Here is a 25448-nt window from a genome sequence, read left to right as displayed (position 1 = left end):
TGACATAATACTACCTTTATAAACTCATTTTGGTTTGGTCACAAAAATTACATCGGAAAAAGTCCGTAATCTCATTTTGATTTGGTCACAAAAACTATAAAGGTATTAATTACTTTTGGCGAGATAATACACACTGTTTTACTCTTAAACTGTGATTCGAAATTTGTAAATACCGATTTGATCGTTAATATATCATAGTTGTAAAAACCTCTTCAAACCATTAATTTTCACATATTTCAACTTACACGAATAAAGCAAAAATCTCTATCACCATGTCCACAAACCAAGCAAAGAACAAACCACGTTTCACAAAAGCCAAAAACCAAAATGTTTTACCACTATTGGAAATTCCTGTTTCTTTTTATTTCTTTATGACTGTCAAAAACCGGTCAATATGGTAACCAGTCACATTTTTACACGTTTGAGGCTAGGCCCCACTCTCATACTAGCAAGCTACCACCCTTAGTTCTCCTCTCTCAAAAACGGAAACAAAAACTACATTTCTTTGCCTTCCATACCCACTGTTTTCTGCTCATCTTTTTTCTCTTTTTCCGACGTAACGACGTCGTTTCATATGCCATACATCTTCTTATAAGTATCATCTTCCGGCATATCAACACTACTGTAACTTATAAGGTGTATATCTATATCTTTTCTGTTTTTTGCTATATATATCATCAAGTCCGTACATTTTGCTATTAAAAAAAAAAAAAATTTTTTTTTGGTTCATCGGACGGTCAAACTAGGTTTTTGTTTCTGTTGACTGACAAATATTTAGTAAATGATTATGTTTTTGAAACATGTTATGATCACATATGTATATTTTATTCTAGTTGCTATATATTTTGAGTAATTTAGACTAACATTTATTTTCTTCCCCTTTTTTTAGCTTATGTTTATTTTTTTATTTTTTAAATAAGTGTGTTATGTGGTGATGATGTGTGGAAATTTGTGATTTTTATGTTTAGAATTTTAATTTATATATGAAATAAGTATTTTAAGTATTGTTTCCACAAATAATTTCTATAACTATTTTAAGTATTGTTGTTAGTATAAGATTCTTGGCTTTATGTAGAGACTAGAGAGAAAATGTTGATTTATTAGACTATGAAATGTTACGAATAGATGTAAACGGTAAACGGCAAAAAGGAGTAGCTTTTCTCTTGATTATTTTATGGGGAGGACGAGTCTTTGAGTCATGTACGTGACCTAACCGGGTATCCTGCGACTATTTCTGAATCCCTTGCCAAGATGTTTACCTAATGATGTTCGAGCTTGTGATCAAGGATACATATAAGGACATTTGACCACTAGGCTAGCTCGTTAAGGGTAAAAAATGTTATGGATAGAACACGTGTTTGAGATTTTAAATCTTTCTTTTGTTTGCTGTTAATTTTTTTTGTCTGTAGATGAACGCTATGTGTGGAAATTTTTTAAAAAGAGGATAAAATGTGCTACCAAAGGAAATGAAGTACACAGCGACAACGTTCTTTACTTCGTTATTTTACATATATTTTGTTAACGAGTGATTCTGTTTTTGGTTCGTGAAGTTGATGGATAATAAGTATTCGCATATGTATTCAACTTTAGTCCAAATCAATTGTATGTAGGTATCCAATTTGGATATGCTCAATAGTAACATTTAAAGCTTGATACGTATAATATATTTCGGCCTATAGTTGGACATTTTTCACTTTTCAAGCATTTCACCCGTATATCTAATAGTAGTAGTATTGTTCTTAACCAGCCTATTATGTTTTGTTTTTTTTAATGTCATTAGCCACTTAGTTTATAGTTCCTTTGCCATATTGATGACAAAAAGGGCACACATAGTTTGTGAACCAAGCATATTAATCGTGTTTGTTCTTTGGGCTATCTCCACGCCCATCACTCATGTCTTTATACAGGCACAGTAGCACACCAGATGACGAAATGTTTGTCCTATGCTCGTGTGATCTTTCCCCCTCCCCTCTTTTGCAATATATGCTAATTTTTTTCTTGACATTCTTGATTGTTTTCAATAATACTCTGTGTTGTATTACTATGCTTGATTCCTTGTTATTTTATAAGGTTACCGTCAGATTTTGGTTAAATTAAAAGTCGTGGTGGTGGGTTATGTTGGTATGAGATGGGAATGTAGGGACGCCACTTAAGAGTCTTTTCTCTGTGTTCTCTATATGCCTGTATGTCACTGCATTTTTAGACTTGCATTTTCAGTATTGATTGATGCCTTGATGGTTATTCTTTTGTTTAGCAGAATGGGAGGTCATAAGCAAAAGAAAAAGACGAATTTCAACTGGGCCAAACAAGAACCGTATGTGCTTTCTAATCGTAGTGCACCTGCTAGGAATATGAGGAAAACAGATATTGGCTCCGTTATATTTGGATGCACGAACAGCACAATCAATGAATGCTTATCTAAACAGTTGTTCGGTTAGTTGATTATTTTCACCATTACTTCTGCTTCTTTTATATATATCCGTATGTTAGTTTTGTGTTTTCATTGTGAAGAACTGGGATATGTTTCTGATCTTTCTTAAACAGGTTTGCCAGAGGGTCACTTTGCATATATTAAAAACATCAGCAAAGGGCTTGCTCTATTTCTGTTTAATTATAGTGATAGAAAACTGCATGGGATATTTGAGGCTGCAGGTCCTGGTCAAATGAACATCGATAAGTATGCCTGGGTTGCAGATGGAGATGACTCTGGATATACATATTATCCGGCTCAGGTATCTTATCCTATTTTAATGTAATAATTTTGTGATGGGCCGATATAAATACATACTAATACTTAGGTTAATATGTTTTTTATATCCAAGGTGCGGATTTGTTTCAGACAAGAATGTCGGCCACTGTCTGAGCAACAGTTTGGGCCAATCATTGCCAATAACTACTATGAGACCAAACACTTCTATTTTGAGCTGGATCATCATCAAACAAACCAACTGATCTCCTTGTTCGAAGTGAATCCAGTCAATGAAGTGAAGTACCCTCAGATTCCAAGGCCGAAAAGGAGTTTTGAGGTGGTACCCAAGAACCTGAATCAGACGTCAACGCTCTCGTATGCTTCTGTCCTTGGCGATTGCAGTAGTTCTGCCACTGCTACTTCTAGTTCCCATCCCACACGACAATGGAGCTCATTATTCAAAACTGAATCAACCATTGACGAGCAGTCTAATGGGATCCAAGATTCAAACTCGTCTTTCTCTGCTTCAGATGCACATGAAGAAAAGGCTGAGATTCCTCGAGCACACACTTGGGATGAGGAAGCAAGAATCTGGAACGGACAAGCGGACTCCTGGGATGTACAAGCAGATACATGTGATGGAGAAGTAGATACATGGAATGGACAATCTGACACCTTGGGGAAACAACAGGCAAACACCTGGGAACAAAAGCCTATTGTCACTGCTGATGATGGAGAAGTAGATACATGGAATGGACAATCTGACACCTTGGGGGAACTACAGACTAATACCTGGGGAGAACAACGGGCAAACACCTGGGAAGAACAACAGCCCATTGTCACTGCTGATGAAGTCACAGGTTTTCATACATGGGAACAGCCAAAGACCTGTGAGGATAGGCCATCTTCTGAGAGTGACGAGACAGAGGAGGGTGACACTGAGGAAACTGAAAATCATGAAAACGAAAATTCCACTGAACCGGACACGGTTAAAGAGCAAGAGGCGTCAAATGATCTTCAGTCTCTGGTGGTCAAAGTAATTCAAACATTCCTATTCTTTATGCTTATTGTTTAATCTTAGTTTTAGTTGTCTTTTGCTACATCTTTAGTCTAATTGACATTGTAATGCTTTTATGTAAAGTTAATGCAAGAAGTTAAAGAGCTGAAGGGATCTCAGACAAAGCAGATCGTGAAAGTTAATGTGCTACAGCAAGAATTGGTACACTTTTCTCTCCAAATATATTCGTCTTTCAATAAATGTTTTATCTTTAATTTTTTAAATTGATTGCAATGGTTGTGCTACTAAATGTAATTTTGCTACCCAGGTTCAATCAAAACAAGAAATTGATCAGCTTAGAACCAGTCTTAGTAATCTGGTATCACGGTCAGGATCTATTGTAGACCCTGCTGACGTAGACACTCAACTACTTAGCAAATCTCAGTCAAATTTAGTTGAATCTGTATACATAGTTGGGGGTTTTGACGGTTCTTCATGGATGTCAACGATAGAATCCTATTTCCCATATCATGATCATAAATGCTCACTTAGTCCAATGAAGTTTGTCAAGACATATGCCTCAGCAGCAACCTTTAATGCTGAAATTTTTCATTTTGGTGGTGGGGGATACCACACAGGTAAAAACTTCCTTGAGTTTTTACATTTCTTGCAAACTTCTTTTCATCATCTTGTAAGACGTGTCCTCAGTTCTCTCTATTTTTCTCCATTTGTTTTAGTTGAATCCTTCAACCCAACCACGAATCAGTGGAATTCAAGACCACCCTTACACTGGAAAAATATATATGCTGCTGGAGCTTCAATCAATGACAGACTTTTCGTCGTTGGTGGTGCTAATGGATCTGGGGGTCCTTCCGAGGTGGAATATCTTGATTTAATTATCGGGAAGTGGCTTCCCACGCGTGCAATGCAAAGCAAGGTATTTTCTTGTTTGTTAGAGGTGAAGAGTGGGTTAGGTTCACAATTTTCCCCAAAAATTTTCACCAACACATTTGATCTTCAAAGTTATTATTTTTGTATAGCCCTTTTGACCTGTTAAAGATAATTCATAATCTGAATCAACCCAGTTTATAAGTAAAGCGGTTGTAGTTGACTAATTGCCAGTTTGCCACCTCTGTAGCTCATTTCACTGATTATAACTGTATTTATCTTGTAGAGGTTAGGGCCAGCAGTGGCAGAACTGAACAATGCACTGTATGTTACTGGTGGATACGATGGGGCATCCTATTTGAGGTAACTTATAACAGTTAGTTGTAGTAACTTGTATGAGACTATCCCATTTACCTTCTTGAGCCTTTATCATTTTACTCTTAGCACCTAGTTTTCTTTGACATCTGGGAGTCGTATCAGACATACAATATTTATAATTATAATACTTTATGCCATGCAGTTCTGTTGAAAGGTTCGATCCTCGTGAAGAAGCATGGTACAATCTTCCTAGCATGAACACAAGGAAGGGTTGCCATTCACTGGTGGTATTACATCAGAAACTGTAAGTTCATATATTTTTAAAGATGCAGTTTTCCAATCTGTGTAGTTATTTTAGTATTAAATGGATAGTCCTAATCATCCCAAAATTTATAAAAGTGGCCTACAAATGCTGCATTTGCGTACTTGGTAAAGCTAGCAATAGTTTTGGCCCACAAAGTTTTTGTATTCATTAGTTAAGAGGTGACAAAATGGTTGTTTAGGTGGGCTGGGTAGTGGCTTAAGATTCTGGTTGACCCACGATACTGCTTTTTAAGTTTTGTTGTTTAAATCTATGTAAGTTAGTGGGTCAGATATGATTACAGACTTTTTATTGTTTCGGTAAAGGTCCAATATGCTGAATAAAAAGATTTAAGAGGTTGTATGCATTAAAGATGCACTTTGGGGAACTTTTGGTCCCCTCAACCGTCCTTTTTAGTTAATTTTTTTTTGTATTTATGTTTCGTTAGAGATAAACATGGGGATTGACCCTTTCCTAGGTAAAGGAGTCGAGTTGGCTACCTCTAATTCATCTTTATTGTGTTGTATTCTGGATATAATGGCCAAAAGGAATGTATCTAGTCAAACATTGCATTTATTTTGGGACAATATTTTGGTAGATTAAGGTTGTCACTGCTATCCAAGGTTTCTCATTGCTAAATCTTATCAATTGTTTTATAGATACTCACTTGGTGGATTTAATGGGGATAATTACATTGCGACGATGGAATGCTTTGATACTCGAATGGGTTCTTGGGTGGAAGCTGAGCCCATGAATATCTGTAGAGGAAGCTTTGGTGCCTTTGTGATGGGAGAAAAACTGTACGCGATTGGTGGTGCTACAGAGAATAATGAACTTTTGGACATTGTATGTAAACCAAATCAAAAAGTGTTGGCTTATTGCATCAGTGTTTCTTTTATGTTTAAATTAATGCTTTTCACTGAACTTTTGACAGGTTGAATGTTATAACGAGGGAAGTTGTTGGGAAACCATTGAGTCTGAAGCAATTGGGAAAAGGAGCAATTTCGCTGCAATTGTGATGTGAGTTTTAGTTGGTAACACGAGCATGGATTGGTCGTTTTTGTTCTGATGAGTTGAGTAGTGAAATATGTACATTGATAGAAATATTCTGATGATACAGTTCTTGATGTCTTGTTGATGATCATGGTTACTCTGTACATTTGCATATGTACCTCTGCTCTCATTCTCTCAACAACTCGTGCTGAAAGTGTTTCTGAGATGCTTTCACAGGATATGCAAATCGTATATTTGGACATTCCTAACATATATGAATATATTATCTCTGTATTTTAGCCAATGAAATCTATTACTAATGGAATTAATGTCATGCATACGATGCAAACCAAGTGATACATCTTTTCGGATGACGGCAACAAACATTTCTTAGATATATGTTTATGTGCTAGAAGAAACAGGTGAAGAAAGTACCGCATCTTGGTGAATATTGCTTCTGAAATTGATATATGTTTATGACATTGATTTGCCTAGTTTCGTGATTTCTTTATTAGAAATTTGGAAAGGCAATTAGATTTGATATATCGCAATTTGTTATATCTTATAACCTGATGAATGGTAAACTAATTGTTAGTTGTTACAACTAAGTGAAAAACAAACCTGCTGCTAGAAGCAATAAGTCATCCCTTATAAGGCTATAACTAATTATCTTTAGCCCCTAAAAAAAAACAGGACGACTGTTGTGGTAGTGATGGTGATGTGATGAAATTTGAAAAAAAAAATGCCTTACCTAGCTTACTAGCTTGTATGAGGGTTTTGGGTTATAAAAGAACACAAAATTTGCTACCAGTAATGTTTAAAAAGAAACTCATATGATGTTGCTTTGTTTAGTAACCAAACAAACATGTAAAAGTTTTTTTGTTTGTTTAGTTAAACGGATGATTATGAATATTGGTCTTGTTAACTCCTATTCGTCATCCTTTCAAAAAAAAAAAAAAAAAAAAAAAAAGGAAAAAAAAAAAAAACCCTCCCATTCTTCCTACACAATCAACAGAAAAGGATTTTATCCCGTTGCATTGGATAGTTAGTTTAAATGTTTAATAATAGCAATTCATGATCCAGACTTTTTTTTGCCTCTGGTAAAACCGGACAAACATTGATTAGGTTGATTTAATTCATATGAGAGGGCTTCGAAACAATAGAGATATCATAGTATTAGACTATTAGTTGAGTTCGAGTCCAACTACTTAAATTTACGAGGGTAAATTAACAGAGGGTATTTTCAGAAAGTCATGAGTTACATTTTAGGCATTTTTGTAGTTTAAAAATAAATAGTTCGTCGAAAAACCAACGTTATGTTCCGGTGATTCATATAGAGTAAATATTGATGGCATCAAAAAAAACTTATTTGTTTTTTTTTTAAAGTAATCTTCATATTTAATGTCAAAAAGCAAAAGTTGTAATATATAAAATGAACTAAATATTAGTGTGAGTATAATGCTTCCATGAATAAAGATAATAGTTTTTCCCAAAAAAATATATATATATTTTTTACACAATATAATTTTCGGTTCAAAATACCTTAGAAAAATAATATATTAAATGATTTAATTTGGATATTTACCTAAGATATACTCGTAAAATGTAAACATATATACTAAATGTATTTTATTTTGTCAATGATGGTCAACTCAGCTTGTTAGACGCACTATCGGTTTTACCAAGTTCTTGAGTCGATCCTTGTGAATAGCAAACCTTAGGATTTTTAACATCTCGTTATCAAGTGTACGTGTAATGCTTCACTATCATACAGTCTGAATTTTTCGTAAAAAATGTATTATTTTATATATCCTTAAAATTATATTAGATAATACCGTATAAATGGAAATAATAGTGTATGAAATATCTATTTGCACATACAGTAGTAACAGTACGATAGTACATCAACTTATCAACTCACAGCTGTAATATTTAAACATTAAAAAAGAAAAAATTTATATGAAGGAAGGAAGGAACTCAAGGAGGGCGTAGACAAATTCTGAAAATATTTCCGGTACCTTTCGGTGTTATAAATTACTACTGTATATGATATATATCTCTTTATGTGAAAGAAAATTAAGCCGGCCGGTTACACCGTTCCAGGCCTGCCTGTCTATCTGTCTGTCTGCCTGCTTGCCTGCAGGGGTAACAGTAGCACCTACATTTACAACAACAGTGTAATTTTGCCCACTTTCAAAATAATTTTGCATTTTGTTTCTCAGGGAATCTCAACGGACCCGCATTTCCACCATTCAAGTAAGTAAAAAAAATGTTTGAATTAATTGCGCCTTTCATTAAATTTTGAAAATTTCAAAGTCTTTAATGATATTCTGAAAGTATCTTCTGTTTTAGCTATATTTATTATTTGTTACGCATCCTTTTTGCTTCTATTTAGCTGTATTTTAGTATGTCAATAAGTAAATGTACGACTGAAACATTCCCATTATCGGCAACCTTAACGGTTATTGTTAAGCAAGTATTTTCTATGAAGACTATGACTACAATTGGGGTACCCTAGCCTAGTAGTTGGATTCGAGTTCGGCTTGTTTAGATATTTATTTGTAGAGCAAGCATCCAATGCCGTCTCATGGTTTTGGGTCCCAATACATCGAAGGTGTATTGGGGGGTGGGGGTGGGGGGTTTAAGATGTAGACAATCGTACCTTACCACGACGGTGTAGAGTGACTGCTTCCCGGTTCTATCTAAGATAGAAAGGACCTCCAGCCTTGCAAGGCATGAGGATAGAACCCTTGACCTCTGTATCTGAAAGCAAGGGTGTGAAAGTAAGGGTGTTAACCACTTATCCAAGCTTGCTGGTTTATAACTACTTACTTTATATATAGTTGTTTCTACATAAGTCTATGAAATGTAAATTATAAATGGGATAGTCTCATACAAGTTAACAACCTTGCTCGCTATTTAGTTTCTGAAGCTTGTTTAAAGTTCTAGATTAGGCTTGAACTCGTTTAAGCTTCACTCAAATCAAGCTTTTAACGAGTTGAGGGCGAGTAGCTTGTCTCATTTATAGTCCTAGTGTCCGAGTTCCTCCTAGACATATGTTTCAAGTTCAAATTCTGTAGGTTTCAAAAATCCATTTGGAGTTGCATCCGCCCTCATACTGTTTAACACATGTAATTTTAAGTAATGCCAATGCTAAAAGACTTATTGGTATCCCTTATCTTACAAAACTTATGAGCTAATAATTTTAAGTGTTTAAGGAATGTAACTTAACCAGTCCACACTGCCCATCACTTTAGAGGTAATCAAGCTCACCTGGCGATCCGCTTAGAAGGTGGACCAACCGACTGATCCCCCTTTACGAACTGAACCAACTACGGTACATGCCCGAGGCTATATGACAACGTTTTGTACATTAATTGCTCCTTGGCTTCCATCACTGAGGAAATAAGATGCTATTTTTTAGATACACAGGAGTATTCAATATTCATTCCCTCCAACACAAAAGGAAGTGTTTGTTTCATATTCCTTTTTATGATTTAAGCAAATTCCTTTCTTGCATCCATGTTTCCCTAATAATGCTTTGTGTTGTATTAAATGTAGTTTAAAGTTTGTTCCGTGCTTACTTCATGAAATAACGTTCAGTTTAGCTTTGATTTATCGTCATCGTGATGGATTATATTGGTAGTGAAAAGGGCATGTAAACAGGATAATTATAAAGTGTCTGCTCAATGTGTTCTATAAGATATATTACTCGTATATGATTTTCTATCTCGGAGTAAATAATCGTACATTTGGTTAGCAGAATGGGAAGTGGAAAGCAAAAGAAAAAGATAATCCGAGTTAAGGCCACAACAAAAGCCTCTCTGCCTTCCATAGAAAGTCCACTCCCTGTCCTTAGGAACTTAAGGAAATCTGATCTCGGCGCTGTTATATTTGGTTGCACGCACAACACAATCAATGAATGCCTTTCCAAACAGTTGTTCGGTATTTGACCATTTCCACCTTTTCTTTGTCTCTTTCTACACTCATTTGCTACGTTTTATGTTTTACTCATAGAGAACTTTGGTGGCAGGTTGGCCAGGGACACACTATTCTCATGTAAAGAATATCAGCAAAGGACTTGTGCTATTTTTGTTCAATCACAGTGACCGTAAATTTCATGGAATATTTGAGGCTGCTGGTCCTGGTCAAATGAACATCGATAGGGATGCTTTAATTGGAGATGGAGATAGCACCGGATGCAAACGTTACTCTGCACAGGTAGCATTTCCCATTCTAATCTGGGACAACTCTTAATACAGTCATACACAGATTATGCTGAATTTGGCTTATTATGTGGTTTGCGTTTAAGGTCCGGATTCGTGTTAGAAAGCATTGCCAGCCATTGTCTGAAAACCAATTTTGGCCAATTATTGCTGATAACTACTATACGGACGAACACTTTTCATTTGAGTTGGATCAAGATCAGACACTAAATCTGATCTCATTGTTTTCACTATGGCCTGTGGATTCTAGTGCTTCTTCCCCACCAATTGCAAAGAGATGTAACTATCTTTCCCATTCTCTGCCCAGAACTCCCAGAAGACTAGAATCCAGAACTATACAAAATGGCCCTAAACTTGAATACAAAGCTATGCAAAATGGCCCTAAGCTTGAATATAAAGCTATACGAAATGCCTCTAAACTTGAATACAAAGCTGTACAGTATGACTACAGACTTGAATACAATGCCATACAAGACGGACAGAGACTTGAATACACAGCTTTACAAAAAAGCCTGAGACTTGACCACAAAGCTATAGAAAACTTGGCAGTAAACCAAGCATATGAAGATAATGGTGATTTTCTACAAGGAAACACTTTGAAGGAAAGCCAAGTCAATGCCACAGATGAAGTTGAGCATGTTCAAATTTCAGAGTCAAGTGGTCAACATTTAGACGATCGATCTTCACATCAAACTTTAGATGACTATGTGGATTGCAATGTGTCCTCATCTACCGAGACAAGTGAGAGTGATGAAATTGAATTTCATGAGAAAAAAAGTTCCTCAATACCAGAAAGAGTTGCAGAGCTGGAGACATTGAGTGATCCTCAGTCATTGATTCACAAGGTAATTCAAGGGTTCAAGTTTTTTATGCTTAGTGTTTCATGCATTTATGTTTTTTTTTTTTTATTTTTTAGCTTCGGTGTCGCAATGAGATTTTATTGGTATTTTGTGAAGTTAATGCAAGACGTTCAGGAGTTGAAGGGTTCTCAGTTGAAGCAGATTGTGAAAATCAGCATACTTGAGCAAGACTTGGTACAATCTTCAATAACAATTATGTAAATGATTTATTTACATTATTACTTAAAATGATTAATATTCCTTTATGTCGTTCGGCTACCCAGGTTGATTCAAAAGACGAGATCCAGCAGCTTAGGAACTCTCATTGCCATTTGGAATCTAAAGCACGGTCTGTTTTAGACTCAGCCGAAGTAGACAGTCAGCTACCGAGCAAACCTCGTTCAATATTTGCTGATCCTGTATTTATTGTTGGCGGATATGATGGTTCTTCATGGTTATCAACTATTTTCTTGTGTTGTGTGTTCTATCTTTCCGGAACTATACCGTCTCCCCCCAAACTGTATCTGCAAGTTTCCCCGCAAAAAGCTCTCCACGCCTACTCTTAGAAAGAAGACTCCTTTTCTTTAGTTAGTACCGACCATAAGACCCTTTATGAGTAAGGGGAATCGAAGGCCGGGGAAAGTTTATTGGCCATCTCATGATATCAATTGTTCACTTAGCCCGATGAAGTTTAAAAAACAATATATGCCTCGGCAGCAACCTCGAATGGTGAACTTTACCATTTTGGTGGCTTGGGATATCATACCGGTAATAATTACGGATATCCTTACAAGTTACAATCATGCATATTGCAATAGATCAATATCTAGTCTACTAATATGTGTCCTCAAAACCCTTTTGTAGTTGAATCCTTCAGCCCAACGATGAACCAATGGATTTTACGACCATCTCTATTTTGGAAAAACATATACATTGCTGGTGCTTCAGTTACGGACAGACTTTTTGTAGCCGGCGGTGAACAGGGAGGCCAGAGTTCTTCAGAGGTGGAATATCTTGATCTGAATATTGGGAAATGGTTTCCCACTCATTCAATGCAAAGCAAGGTACTTCTGGTAACATGTCAAAAGGAGTTTGGGTCAAAATTTGATACTGTAATAATTACATTTTTATTATAATTAGAATACTATATGTGGTTTTATATAGTTCAAATAATATTCCATCAATATGAATAAAATGAATTAGGAGGTTTTATCTTAACTACCTTATAAAACATTTGGCCTTTATATTTTCTCAAAAAAGAACTTTATCTACCCAAACTACCCATATCATTTATTCACAGATTTAAATATCTCCACCTAATATACCTATAATACCCTTAATAATATTATTTACAACATACATCCCTCAACCATTAAAATAACTACAATACCTTCTTTTATATTAATAACCGCGCCACTGACGCTGCCGCCACCCCCGTCGTCACCGCCACCACCACCGCACCGCCGCATCGTGCGGGCATATGACTAGTTATTAAAATTTGAGACATTTTAAATCATCAAACCTGTTTTGGCTTTTGTCATTCCTTTTAATTACCTTCTAGAGAATATATAGAACATAACCTGAACCCAACCCATTCACAAGTAAATGGGTCAAATCAGCTACTAGTATTTTTGCAGCTTGCAGCTTATGACAATCATTTTTCATGTACATTTATCTGCTCTAAGGTGTAATTTCTTTTGTAGAGGTCAGCTCCAGCAGCAGCGGAACTGAACAACGCACTTTATGTTACTGGTGGATGTGATGGAGTATCTTACCTGAGGTAGCATATAAACAAGTGGCCTATTATCTATTAATAGACTCCCTTTTATTCACAACCAAAAATGAAACCTTTGAACCATGTTGTCTTACTCTTTACACTTAAATTTCTTTGACATTCATCACTAACCAGATGCTAATCGTTGATGTCATAGTTCGGTTGAAAGACTTGATCCCCGTGAAGGAGCATGGTGCAATCTTCCAAACATGAAGACAAGGAAAAAGTGCCACTCAATGGTTGTGCTAAACGGGAAAATGTAAGTTCATACATTTAAGTCTTTAAGACGTGTTTCTCAGTTCTTCGTGATCAATAAAGCAACAGATAGGAGGTGGAAAAACGGATGTGGTGGGTTATGAACCAAAGTGGGTGAATTTTTATGTCGGGTTTAAAATGGTTCAGGGCTTCAGCCGGCCGTCCAGCTTACAGATAAATATAACCAAACAACCTGGCCTTTAGGGAAAGATGTGTCATATGCATCTTTGTTAAAGTGCATTCTGGATATAATGGTCGATTTTTTAATGTAAAACAATTTATCAAGTCAAATATTGCATTTATTTTCTGATGAAAAAAGTATTTTTCTACATTTGAGGCTGTCAGTTAGACACCTTGGAAAGGGGTATGCAACTCTTCAGAATACCTTATCTAAAAGTTTGTCAATCACTTTATAGATACACTCTGGGTGGATTTGAAGGAGACAAGTATGTTGCAACAGTGGAATATTTTGATTCTCGAATGGGTTCTTGGGTGGAAACTGAGCCCATGAACGTCTCTAGAGGCAACTTTGGTGCATTTGTGATTCAGGAAAAACTGTATGCAATAGGTGGAGTGAAGAAAAATGGTGAAATTTTGGACATAGTATGTAACTAACTCAAGAACTTTGTACAATGCAGTGTTTCTTTCATATTCTAACTAGTGCTATTTACGGATATTGTGGCAGGTTGAATGTTATGAAGAGGAAAGTTGCCACTCTGAAAGCATTCGGGAAAAGGAGCCATTTTTCCGCGATTGTGTTGTGATTTTTAATTGTTACTTAACACGAGGCTGGATTGGTCTTTTTTGTGGTTTATTGGGGCGGGAGGGACGAAAATGGAGCATGGCTACTTGTACATTGATAAAAAAAAAAAGTCATTGATGTCATATCGATGAAACCTTGCGATACTTTTACATATGCATCTGCACTTCTGAATTCCGATCACAACTAGACAGTGCAAATGTTCTGAAGATTTTTAAATCAGTTTTTAGCCTACGCCTATGAAACCAGTTCCAAATGGAAATGATAATGCGTGCTCTGGAACCGTTGTAGCCCTTCAATGCATTTGATACGTCAAACGTTTACCAGATACATCTTTTTATGCATTGCAAGTTTTGAATTCATACCATTTATATGATCTGAAATATAGACAACCTTGCTCCTACTTAAGTTTAATGATTGAATATAGGTTCTATCTATCTAATATATATTTATTTAAAATGTTGTGTTTTTTATGATGTACTTTATTACGTTTAATTAGGTTATGGTACTCATAGTACGGTTTGGCATTCCACTAAATTTCTTTGTAAATGAACGTCTTACACTGAGGTTATATATTCTTTTGGCTAACCCAAATGTGCAAGTTGTTTCATGAGCCGATTAATTCAGAGTTTTCACATGTGCACCTTCGTGATCAAAACTCAACTTAAAAACCAAACATTTTACTGCTAATCTTGAGGTCATCGTAGAGACATTTTATAGAATTTTATATTATCTCTATGTTTTTACATTATCACCCCCTTAACTTTAAAGTATGTTAAAAGTATGAGTCTTTCTAATAACAATTCAGTACGTTGTTGTTTTGTAAAGTTATAAAAAAATAAATAAATAAATTAAAAAGACGAGTTTATGATATAAGTGTGCATTTTTTTACACACGTTAACTTGTAAGTATATATTTTTTTACACACGCTAACTTCATCTAGGCTGTCGATCAGATGTTTTAAAAAGTATATGTTGATTCCCATATCTATATTCTTACTTCTTTATAATACAAAAACTATACTTCTTTAAAAAAAATTATCTTTAGAAATAAAAATAACTTTAAGTTTTAATATTTTCTTAACTCACACATCACATCTACCTAAGATACCCCTATGTATTTTTAACCCTTTTTACATCAATTACTTTTATATTAATAATCATATCGCTACTGCCATTGTCACTGTCACCACCACCACCACCACCGTTATCATCAACGGCTCAAGAACACAGAGATTGCTCGTTATTTTTGCTTGAATTAGCTTCCAACCAACCAACTAAAGCATATAAATAATTTTTAAAATAATATTATTTTGGCACTTTATTTCAATTGACTAACTGTTATTGGGTTTTGTAATAGCAACCCTTAAAAGTTAAAACTGCTATATAAATTACTTTTAAGTATTAATATTTGTATTTTTATGTGAAAAATCAAAGAATAATTTTTAATATATAAAATAATACTTTTTATGCATGTAAAATAATACTGATAACAATCGTTGTCATTAGCATTTTTTAAAAAAATTATTATCAATAAAATGTTAGTTATAAATTAATTAATTGAATATTTGTACAAACCAAATTATCTTTTGAAAAATGCTAAATACATACCAAAGGGCTAGAATTAATGTGTACAAAGATATTATTTCTTTAGTTCTATAACAAAAAACCAAATTCTGAATATTATGATAAAAGTATAAATATTTTAAACACGTTAACTACAATTATATTTAGCAAAACCCTTATTTTTTAAATTTATTTAAAATTTAAAACAAGATTTAGAAATAGTTTATTTAAAACACATTACTTGAGGATTAAGTTATTACTAAATTAAACCTATATATATAAAAAGAATAAGCGTTGGTGATATTCCATTCTAATTATTTTTGAGAGACGAAAGAAACTAAAACAGTTCTTTGATAATCTTTTTTCCGTTCGAACAGTAATAAACAAAAGGCAAGCAAAGGATTTGCGATTTGGTGATTCGATGATATAACAATCTCCACGTTGCTCGTGTGGACTATCCTTAAAGAGATTCTGTTTGATATTTATTTTAGTATATTCGTATTTCTTCATTCAACTCGCAAAAAAATAAAGGTAATCAAGGTTATTTATTTATTATTTATGTCAAATAATATTATGCCATATATGATATACTTTTTGGTTAGTGATTATTATATGTTTAATATGTTATATTCCAAATCAGATATTGATTGTCAACCGTGGAGAATTTGCTTCATGAAACTTTCATGCCATCATAGGCAATAAAAACCCTTTAGTTAAATATTATTATGTAAGTTTGTAGGATTATAGAAAGAATGAAATCTATTAAAAAAATTAAAATTTGAAAGAATGAAAGACTTTTTGAAACTTCAAGTGACCAATGGAAATTTCATCAAATGATAGAATTTTGACATTGTTACGGAAAAAAATTCCTCCTTCTTTGAACAACCAAACGCATTAAGGAATGAATTCAAATTTCGTTAATTTCATCCAATTTTATGAATTAAACGCGATCTTATAGTCATTAACTATTAATAAATGGGTTGTACATTAAAAATAATGAAAAACGAATCGCATATATTAAGTCTCTTAATTGATATTACAAACAACTTTTTCATTAAAGCATGTAATACTAATCAAGTTAACTTGTTAAGCCGTTCAAAGTTAACTTGTTAAAATAACTTTTGTAAATGTCCCTTACAGAAAAAAAAAAAAAAACAAGAAAACTTTTTTATAATAAAAAAAAACCAAGAAAGAGATTGAAAAGGTTGAATAATTTATAATTATGAATAGCCAGTCAAACATAGTCCGCCTTTTCTTATTGTATGTACTTTTAGCACTCTGAAAAACGGGTCAATCAGGTAGCCGTTGGTATTCAAATGCGGTAAAAGTTTGGAAAGTGTAGAAATTTGAAATTAGGCCCCACTCTCATATTAATCACCAACTATCATCATCTTCTGTTTTGGGCAACGTAAACACTACAGTATAACGTATTTTCATATTGATAGATTTTATTGGCATAATACTACTCGTAATATATTTTCAGCAAGTGATTTTTAACAGCAGCAGGTATATATCTCTTACTATATTTTTAGGGTTGTGTCATTTTATACCCCAATTCTTCTCCAATAAACCAAAATTCATTTTCTTCTCCAACCCATAAAAACCCATATAGTTAAAAACCCAAAAAGGCACAATTTACATCCAGGTTTGTTTCTTTCTGTTGTTATCATCATCATCATCATCATCATCATCATCATCATCATAGCTTTATATATATATATATATATAGAGTTTATAAGTAATCAAGATCTAAATTCAGGTTTGTTTTATTTCTATCACAACCAACTTCCATTGGCCATGGGCCTGCTAATGGGTTTGGATCAAAATGAGCAGGCATATTTTGCTGTGTGTATATATATATGTATATATGTATATATTTATGTTATTATATATATATATATGAGAAAAGTGAGTATGGGGTGGGTGAAAAACCCTCCCATACCAATATTTTAATATTTTAAATAAATGTTCGGCCCCCATGATTTTTATGGCCCTCAGTGCACCTAAGCTGGGTGAAAAACCCCTCACATACCTTACACCCAAGTTGGGTGCATAACGGCCGCATACTCATATGGATATATGTATATGTTGGTTTATATAGAAACAGACTGGAGTACATATGGTACTTTACTGTTTAGAAAAGTGTCACCTGTTAAATTGTATGAATGTGTACACAGGGAAACATTTTTATAGATGCTGATATATATGTATATGTATATTTTATACTTTATTTTAAGCTAAATTTTTCTTTTTGGAAGTTTCAGCATAATGGTAGCCAGGCGACTAAAGATAAAGAAAATTGTTGACAACAGCAACAAAAACGATCTCCAATTGCAAAAGAAAAGGAAAATCGATGACAAGAACGTAAAAGAAGCCCCCGCGACTTCCATTAATCGTATTCCACCAGTTAAGAATTTGAAGAAAACTGATACTGGTGCTGTAATATTTGGCTGCAAGCATAGTACTTACAATGAATGCCTTTCCAAACGGTTGTTTGGTTAGTATACTCATAATCTTTCAACTTTCTCGTTTGCGTCTTTTCTACATTCGTCTAGTCTTAACTTTCTGATTTTTATATTTTCTTCTATAAAATAGGTTTGCCAGAGAGTCACTATTCATATATAAAGAACATCAGCAAAGGGCTTGTTCTATTTCTGTTTAATTATAGTGATAGAAAGCTACATGGGATATTTGAGGCTGTAGGTCCTGGTCTAATGAACATTGACAAGTCTGCCTGGGTTGAAGATGGAAATGTTGGATGCACCGATTTTCCGGCCCAGGTACCATTTCTCATTGTAATGTGGTAGTATCTGACACATGGATTCCCCTAATTTTAATTTGTAATTTATTTCTTTGTTTCCAAATGTCTTCATCATATGTTTAGGAGGATAATTAGGCTAATGAGTTGGAAGGATACACAACATCTCTCAAAAAAAAAAAAATTACACATACACTGATATATACTTGGATTAATATGTGGTTTGCATTGAAGGTTCGGGTCCGTGTTAGACTGCAATGCCAGCCATTGTCTGAAAAACAATTTGGGCCAATTATTGCTAAGAACTATTATAAAGGCAACCGCTTTAGCTTTGAGCTGGATCATAATCAGACAACCAAGTTGATCACTTTATTTAAGTCATCGTCAATGAATGCTAGTGTTCCTCAACCTTTAAAGGAAAATGTGGATCCCAATCTGTCATCGTCCACTGAGACAAATGAGAATGATGAGAACCAACATCACAAGAAAGACAAACCCGGGGTAGTAAACAGAGTTGCAGAGCAGGAGACTTCGGCTGATCTTCAGTCAATGGTTCACAAGGTAGTCCAAATATTAAAACTATTCAAGTTTAGGAGTTGTTATGTTTTTTTTTTTTTTTTTTTTTTTGTTGTAATTAAGCATTGAGAATATCTTGGTATTTTGCAAAGTTAATGCAAGAAGTTCAAGTGCTGAAGGGTTCTCAGTTGAAGCAGATTGTGAAAATCAATATGCTAGAGAAAGACTTGGTACAATGTTCAATTCCAATATGTTTTACAGTTTTACTACCTTTTAGTGTTCGATTTACATTCTTTCTTGAAAATGATTGAAAGGATTGTGTTCTTTATGCTATTCTGACACTCAGGTTGAATCAAAGCAAGAAAGCCAGCAGCTCAGAAGTTCTCTTTTGGATTCTAGAGCACAGTCAAATATATGCCCTGCTGAAGTAGACAGTCAGTCACTAAACAAAATTCGATCAACGTCTGGTGATTCTGTATACATTGTTGGTGGATTTGACGGTTCTTCATGGTTGTCGACTCTAGATTCATATTACCCATCAGATGATCACAAACTTTCACATAGCTCAATGAAGTGTGTAAAGCAATATGCTTCGGCAGCAACCTTTAATGGTGAACTTTACCATTTTGGTGGTGTGGGATATCATAGTGGTATATATAATTAGCCCTTCTAAAATTCTTGCATAACATAAAAGTTTTATATCTGGTCCTTGGCACGCCTCTTCATATATTTTTCTTCTGTAGTTGAATCATTTAGCCCAACACGGAATCAGTGGATTACAAGACCACCATTGTTTTGGAAAAATATACACGTTGCTGGTGCTTCAGTTAACGAAAAACTTTTCGTGGTTGGTGGTGAACAAGGAGGCCAGAGTTCTTCAGAAGTCGAATTTCTTGACCTGAATATTGGGAAATGGCTTCCCACTCGTTCAATGCAAAGCAAGGTATTTTGTGTTCCATTAGAGCCGGCAAAATAGGCAGGCAACACAGGTTGTCTTAATGAGTATTTCTAAAAAAGTATCTTATACAAATATATAGAGTGTCCAATATGATTACATTATTGATATTGTTTTGGTAAAATTTATTTCCTTGAATAAAATGAATTCGGAGGTTTTACTCATTAAAATGAAACACTTTTGTTACTACTTTGATTTTACCTGTCCGAGATAGACCATAACCAAATTTGACCCATTCTTAAGTAAATGGGTCTAAATTTCCACCTATTGCAGATTATGACACTCATTTTGATCTAAGGTGGTAAATTTTTTGTAGAGGTTAGCTCCAGCAGCAGCAGAACTGAACAACGCACTTTATGTTACTGGTGGATATGATGGAATGTCTTACTTGAGGTAACATTAATTATGAGTTTAATCCATTTGCATTCATATCCTAAAAGAGAAAGAGCCTTTATTGTCTTACTCCTTACACTTACATTGTTTTGTACTCTTATCATACATCCATAATTAATCAGATGCTAATCCTTAATGTCATGCAGTTCGGTTGAAAGATTTGACCCTCGCGAAGATATATGGTGCAAATTTCCTGACATGAAGACTAAGAAGAAATGTCATTCAAGCGTGGTACTAAATGAGAAATTGTAAGTTTATACATTTGTCCAAGTAGTGCTTCTCGGATCTATGTGATCAGCAAAACATTAGATTAGATGTCATAAAAGTAGTCCGGTTTAAAACTAGTACGTCCGACCTGCAAATGCCTTTTGCATATTTTGGATACACTTTTGGAGATTTTCAACTGTTTTACTTTAGTTAAATCCGTCTGTTTTCCTATTTGACCCGATAAAGAAAAGTAGCCTCAATCAACCCATTTACCCATCTACTCAAAGGGTTTTGTTAGACTATGTATCAAGTCAAATAATGCATTTATTGTGTGATGACTGATATATATTGGTAGATTTGTAAGGTTGTCACTTGGACACCATGAAAACGGTATGCAAATTTTCGAATACACAACTCTAAAGTTTCTGAATACTTATAGATACACTCTTGGTGGATTCGATGGAGAGAAGTATGTTGCAACAGTGGAAACCTTCGACACTCGAATGGGTTCATGGGTGGAAGCCGAGTCCATGAACGTCTCTAGAGGCAACTTTGGAGCCTTTGTGGTTGGAGAAAAACTGTATGCAGTTGGTGGAGTGAAGGAAAATGGAGAACTTTTGGATATTGTATGTAACTAAATTCAGAAACTTTTTTCCTGTGGAGTGTTCCTTTCATGTTCTTACATATTGTTGACATTTTGGCAGGTTGAATGTTATGAAGAGGGAAGTCGTTGGGAGGTTGCTCCTCTAAAAGCAATTGGGAAAAGGAGCCATTTCTCAGCAATCGTGTTATGAGTGTTTGTTTCCGTCTTTTCCTTTTCTGGGTTATAAGGATGGTAATGATAGGTGCCTGGTTAATGGTTTGTTTATTTTAATGTCATGTTCGTGAAGACTGGACATTTGAATCTGCATTTTCTATCACAACGATTCGTTGTTGAATATGTCTGAGGTTACATGTGTAGGATTCCGTGATCCACAATTCCACATCTAATAAAACTAGTTTAACATTCGGGAGTTACCCAGGAGTTTTGGTGTTTTCTGTTCAGTTTTTGACGCAAAGTTTTTTATTTCTCTTTACCTATGTTTTGGTTACATTGTCATTGTGCAACATTTCTCTCAACACATGACCCTTGTCGACTTTAGAAGCTCTCAACCTATTAAATGATCGAACAATATGGAGCACCTTTTAGGCAGAAGTCAATGATTAATACAACATCTTACCCTCATTCTGCCAGATAAAAGAAAAGGAAGGTTGCCGCTCTAAAAAAAATGGAAATTTAGAAGTGGCACATTTTTTTATGCACGTTATAAAGATAGGCTTGTCATTAGCAGGTTAAATAAAAAATTATGTAAAAATAAGCATCAGATATGGTAATAACTAATAAGCATAACGTATTGATGTGGTGGCCATCTATTATGAGTGATATACACATATACGATGATATTATGAGTGACATGCATATAAATATACCACTAATACATTGAATGGTAGTTACAACTTACAACGTTGGTACCTCCAAAAGTTTTTCAACTAAGGATCATAGATATGAGCATATGATGACACCACGATGGTAGAAAATGTTGAAGTTGCAGGTCTTGACACCAACTACTCAAAGGACGGTATCATGAAAGGAGGGTATCATGAAAGGAGGGCAAGACTGCGATAAGGGGATCTCCATAACCAACAGCCTCTACAGAATCACATCTATAGTCGTTAATTTTGTACAACGTGAGCAATTGTGCAGCCAAGACACAAGTTGTTAGATCTATGTAAATTTGTAAAACAAGAAAACTGATTTTCTATGCAATTGTTTTTTGTAAAGGAACAAAATTGATTGAAGAATGGTGTCTAAACAGATAAAGATAAAACCATAATCATACCTCCATCATCAACTAGGATCTTTATGACTTCTCCGTCTACATCCGACTATTATGAAGAAAGAGAGTGATTAAATATAAAAAAGAGCTTGCTCCTGAAAAATAGGAAATATGGAGCATCTCATATCACCTTTACAGGAAGTTCAGTGCCGAATTGGTCCAAGTAGCATATTGTTTGTCCTTCTTTGATGACGCTCCCCTATTTATATATACATGTTTAGTAAAATCATAGTCATATCCAATGTCTATACAAAGTATTCGGGCATAATAAAAACTTGATATAGCTCCCTGAATAAATGATACTCCGTACTTGGTTAAGCTGTCAGCATTAGTGAACTTCCTTCCGTAGATATCTCTTTAATAGGAAAAAGACAAGCGAAAAAATGTAATTTGTAGTATACCGGTGGACCGTGTGTTTTGTTACCTCTTCACAGACAGGCGGCTGCTTCTTCCCTTTGAGTGTCCTACCTTTAAGAAATGACCCGACCTGGTAAAATGGAAGAAATGAAAATAGGAAATAGGAAAACTGTTGCAAAATGTATGAGCTGACATGCTTAGCTATTGATGTGCATTAGAGGGATGGTAACGACCGTAACGGGTCAAACAAAATGGATTCAGGTCAAAGGGTGTATCATTGTTTCTCGAGGAAAAATAATATAAAATAACTAATGTACTAATATGGTCAAGAATATATTATGTAGGTATAAAAATCCAGATATCCTTAATAAGATGATTTAAAAGGCCAAATTCATCTTAAACAACTTTTGACCCATTATCATTACAAGTAAAATACAACCTGGTTGGACTATAATATAGAAAGAGTTATAATTCAGGCTCATACCGTGGGACATGATACTAGAACATATCCAGTAGCTCCAGAAGCTTCAAGTGCTGCAAATTTTCTTGACTTCTTAACAGCTGCATTTAGAAATGGATTATCCTTTGCGTCTATAGAAGACGTTGAGACAGCAGGTGGGGCAGCCGGGACAGAATGATCCATTGGTTTACTAGGAATTGGTGGTGGCTCTGTAGGAGAAACTATGGCCACTGGAGCTTCTGCTGGTTTAATGTTCCTCTTAAGATGCATTTCAATGTCCCCAATCTTTTGAAAATAAAACATTTGTTTTTTAGATAAATTGCAACTCAGAGCACAAATTTAACGACAAATGAATTAAAATAGGAACAAGATATGTAAATTGGTCACATCATATGTTTTTTCCTTAACTCCAAAAGAATCAAGAGCCCATTAGATTATCTATAGCTATTTAATGTTTGAATGTTTGATTTTCTGTGATATGACCTATAATTGAAATATAGTTCCCGTTGGACCTCACTACCTAGTGACATAACAATGAAAAACTTTTGGGGATAGCAAGGAGCATTACAGGCACCTATAAGTGTACCTTAATCTTAAGCTCGGCAATCTGTGTCTCATCGCAGACTCCCACAACAAGTTCCTATTTTATTACAGTAAGAATGAGTAGTGGTTACCATTTTAAACATGAAAACCAAAATAAAGGGATGTATATAAAAATAAATAAGTTACGACTTTGAAGTAAGTCACCTCAAAACCACTAAAGAAAGTTGCACCTCGGGAAGTACTTTTCTCTATTAAGCCTTCAAAATGGAAAAGACACAATCAAATGAATAGCACGGTCGATGTTAACAGGTTTATGCAACAAATTCAGTCTAGTTTATCAATACAAGAATCCATTTGATGGGAAAATAAAACGAATAAAATTTGCGGTATAACTGAAGAAGAAATCAGATAACATAAAATCAAGATCATTAAACTTCCGCGATTGACATAGGTTAAGAAGCTCTTACTTTGGTTAATACTGGTATAAAAAGAAGCACTCACTGTTAGACTTATCATTAACGACAGGACCAACTGTCTTCACACATGATACAAGAATTCCTGTTCTCTTCGTTGGAGTAGAAACAAGCTCCTTACCAGATGCCGAGACAAAAGATTTGGTCGATGTGAGCCATTTGGCATTATGCGTAGAAATTACACCAGGTCTTACTGCTGCAGATTGTGAATCCAAATACATATGAATTACTGAATAAAATCATCACATGCCAAAAACGAATCTTGTGTAATGTTAAAAAAATATAAAAGAATCATTTTGGTGCAAAAAGACCAAATATGCTGACACCAAATAAAAATTCAACTCTGATATATAGCGCCTAATTTTGCACCAAATAGTTATTTAAACAGTCATACACACTAAAATTTACAATTATACATAAAATGTGTTTAAACTAAGTGATAAAATGGTTGATACAAAAGAACCAGATCCAGAAGGCACTCATTCAAAGAAGCTATTTCAAATTGTCACATCAAATTATTACTGCATCATATATAAAGCTAAATCATAGGCACAATTTACAGATCTAATACAATTACGCAGTAAAAACTGACACATGATGCATATCCAAACACATTCACGTAATCATATCACGTATATAATATATAGATATACTCATATATATATAATTGGAAAGAAAAAGAGACAGGATTAATACAATTATGAAGAGTGTGTGAGACAGCTGCTGCTGTAGCTGCTGATTGCGCCATGTGATCAAATGAAGGATCGATATATGGATAGATTCGAGTTGAGAAACAGAAACAGGATTTATGACTTTATTCTTCAAAACACAATTATAATCCTCAAATTTAGTACTCTACTACTGTACTGTCACTTACTTCTCTTTTATCATGTTCTTTTTTTTTCTTTTACAAAACACAATATAGTTTCTTTAGGTAGGCAGTTAGTTGACTATATTTAAAGTATCAATATTTAAATGAAACACATTAAAAATATATATATAATTTCGTAAAAACTTTTTTTTTCACTCAATTTATAAAACAAGATTTTAGGTAAAATAAAACAAGTATTAAAATAAAATAATAAGTTTCTTTTCCTTAATATTCATTATGCATTATGAAAATCATCATGCATTAATATATATATATATAAACTAGTTATTTTACCTGCACGATATGCAACAATTAAAAAAATTGTTTAATACTATACGTACATAAAAAGGTTTTCTTAGGAAAACAATATATACATATGCAAGTTGCAATAACTATTTAAAGCATTAGTAATTACTCTATAAGTTCACTATGT

At 34.3% G+C, this 25448-nt stretch overlaps 5 protein-coding genes and 1 long non-coding RNA gene across 7 annotated transcripts; 5 read left to right on the top strand and 1 right to left on the bottom strand.

The window, feature by feature from the left end:
• Positions 1-2258: 2258 nt before the first annotated feature.
• On the top strand, positions 2259-5200 carry LOC122604934. Its single transcript, XM_043777793.1, has 8 exons — positions 2259-2433; positions 2545-2732; positions 2823-3725; positions 3831-3908; positions 4015-4324; positions 4424-4623; positions 4861-4937; positions 5095-5200. The coding sequence occupies exons 1-8, from the start codon at positions 2259-2261 to the stop codon at positions 5198-5200; spliced, it is 2037 nt and encodes a 678-aa protein (XP_043633728.1).
• Positions 5201-8418: 3218 nt separating this feature from the next.
• Positions 8419-10305, top strand: LOC122605629. Its single transcript, XR_006324662.1, has 3 exons — positions 8419-8442; positions 9950-10131; positions 10220-10305. It is a non-coding gene; the product is annotated as an uncharacterized LOC122605629 (long non-coding RNA).
• Positions 10306-10338: 33 nt separating this feature from the next.
• LOC122604933 lies at positions 10339-11978 on the top strand. The gene is made up of 4 exons (XM_043777792.1): positions 10339-10407; positions 10499-11257; positions 11369-11446; positions 11536-11978. The coding sequence occupies exons 1-4, from the start codon at positions 10339-10341 to the stop codon at positions 11815-11817; spliced, it is 1188 nt and encodes a 395-aa protein (XP_043633727.1). The 3' UTR covers positions 11818-11978.
• Positions 11979-12128: 150 nt separating this feature from the next.
• Positions 12129-14462, top strand: LOC122605628 (kelch-like protein 12). Its single transcript, XM_043778586.1, has 5 exons — positions 12129-12315; positions 12955-13031; positions 13183-13284; positions 13697-13883; positions 13966-14462. Exons 1-5 carry the CDS (start codon positions 12136-12138, stop codon positions 14158-14160), a joined length of 741 nt encoding a protein of 246 aa, XP_043634521.1. The 5' UTR covers positions 12129-12135; the 3' UTR covers positions 14161-14462.
• A 3410-nt stretch (positions 14463-17872) lies between these two features.
• On the top strand, positions 17873-21440 carry LOC122604932 (kelch-like protein 12). Its single transcript, XM_043777791.1, has 10 exons — positions 17873-18102; positions 18201-18385; positions 18598-18924; positions 19032-19109; positions 19226-19529; positions 19623-19822; positions 20151-20227; positions 20374-20475; positions 20874-21060; positions 21139-21440. The coding sequence occupies exons 1-10, from the start codon at positions 17874-17876 to the stop codon at positions 21226-21228; spliced, it is 1779 nt and encodes a 592-aa protein (XP_043633726.1). The 5' UTR covers position 17873; the 3' UTR covers positions 21229-21440.
• Positions 21441-21800: 360 nt separating this feature from the next.
• On the bottom strand, positions 21801-25068 carry LOC122603570 (biotin carboxyl carrier protein of acetyl-CoA carboxylase-like). 2 transcript variants are annotated; one of them, XM_043776304.1, is made up of 9 exons: positions 24841-25068; positions 24173-24340; positions 23876-23928; positions 23715-23768; positions 23153-23413; positions 22736-22798; positions 22442-22510; positions 22315-22360; positions 21801-22124 (listed from the first exon to the last, which is right to left on the bottom strand). In XM_043776304.1, exons 1-9 carry the CDS (start codon positions 24890-24892, stop codon positions 22057-22059), a joined length of 834 nt encoding a protein of 277 aa, XP_043632239.1. In that variant the 5' UTR covers positions 24893-25068; the 3' UTR covers positions 21801-22056. The 2 variants fall into 2 exon arrangements, with proteins under 2 accessions (XP_043632239.1, XP_043632240.1); XM_043776305.1 differs by having other exon boundaries at positions 24173-24337.
• Positions 25069-25448: the final 380 nt, after the last annotated feature.

The sequence above is a fragment of the Erigeron canadensis genome, chromosome 6 (assembly GCF_010389155.1).
Source record: "Erigeron canadensis isolate Cc75 chromosome 6, C_canadensis_v1, whole genome shotgun sequence".
NCBI classification, from domain to species: Eukaryota; Viridiplantae; Streptophyta; class Magnoliopsida; order Asterales; family Asteraceae; genus Erigeron; species Erigeron canadensis.
Note: the sequence above shows the minus strand (reverse complement) of the source record. Positions and strands in the feature narration are given on the sequence as shown.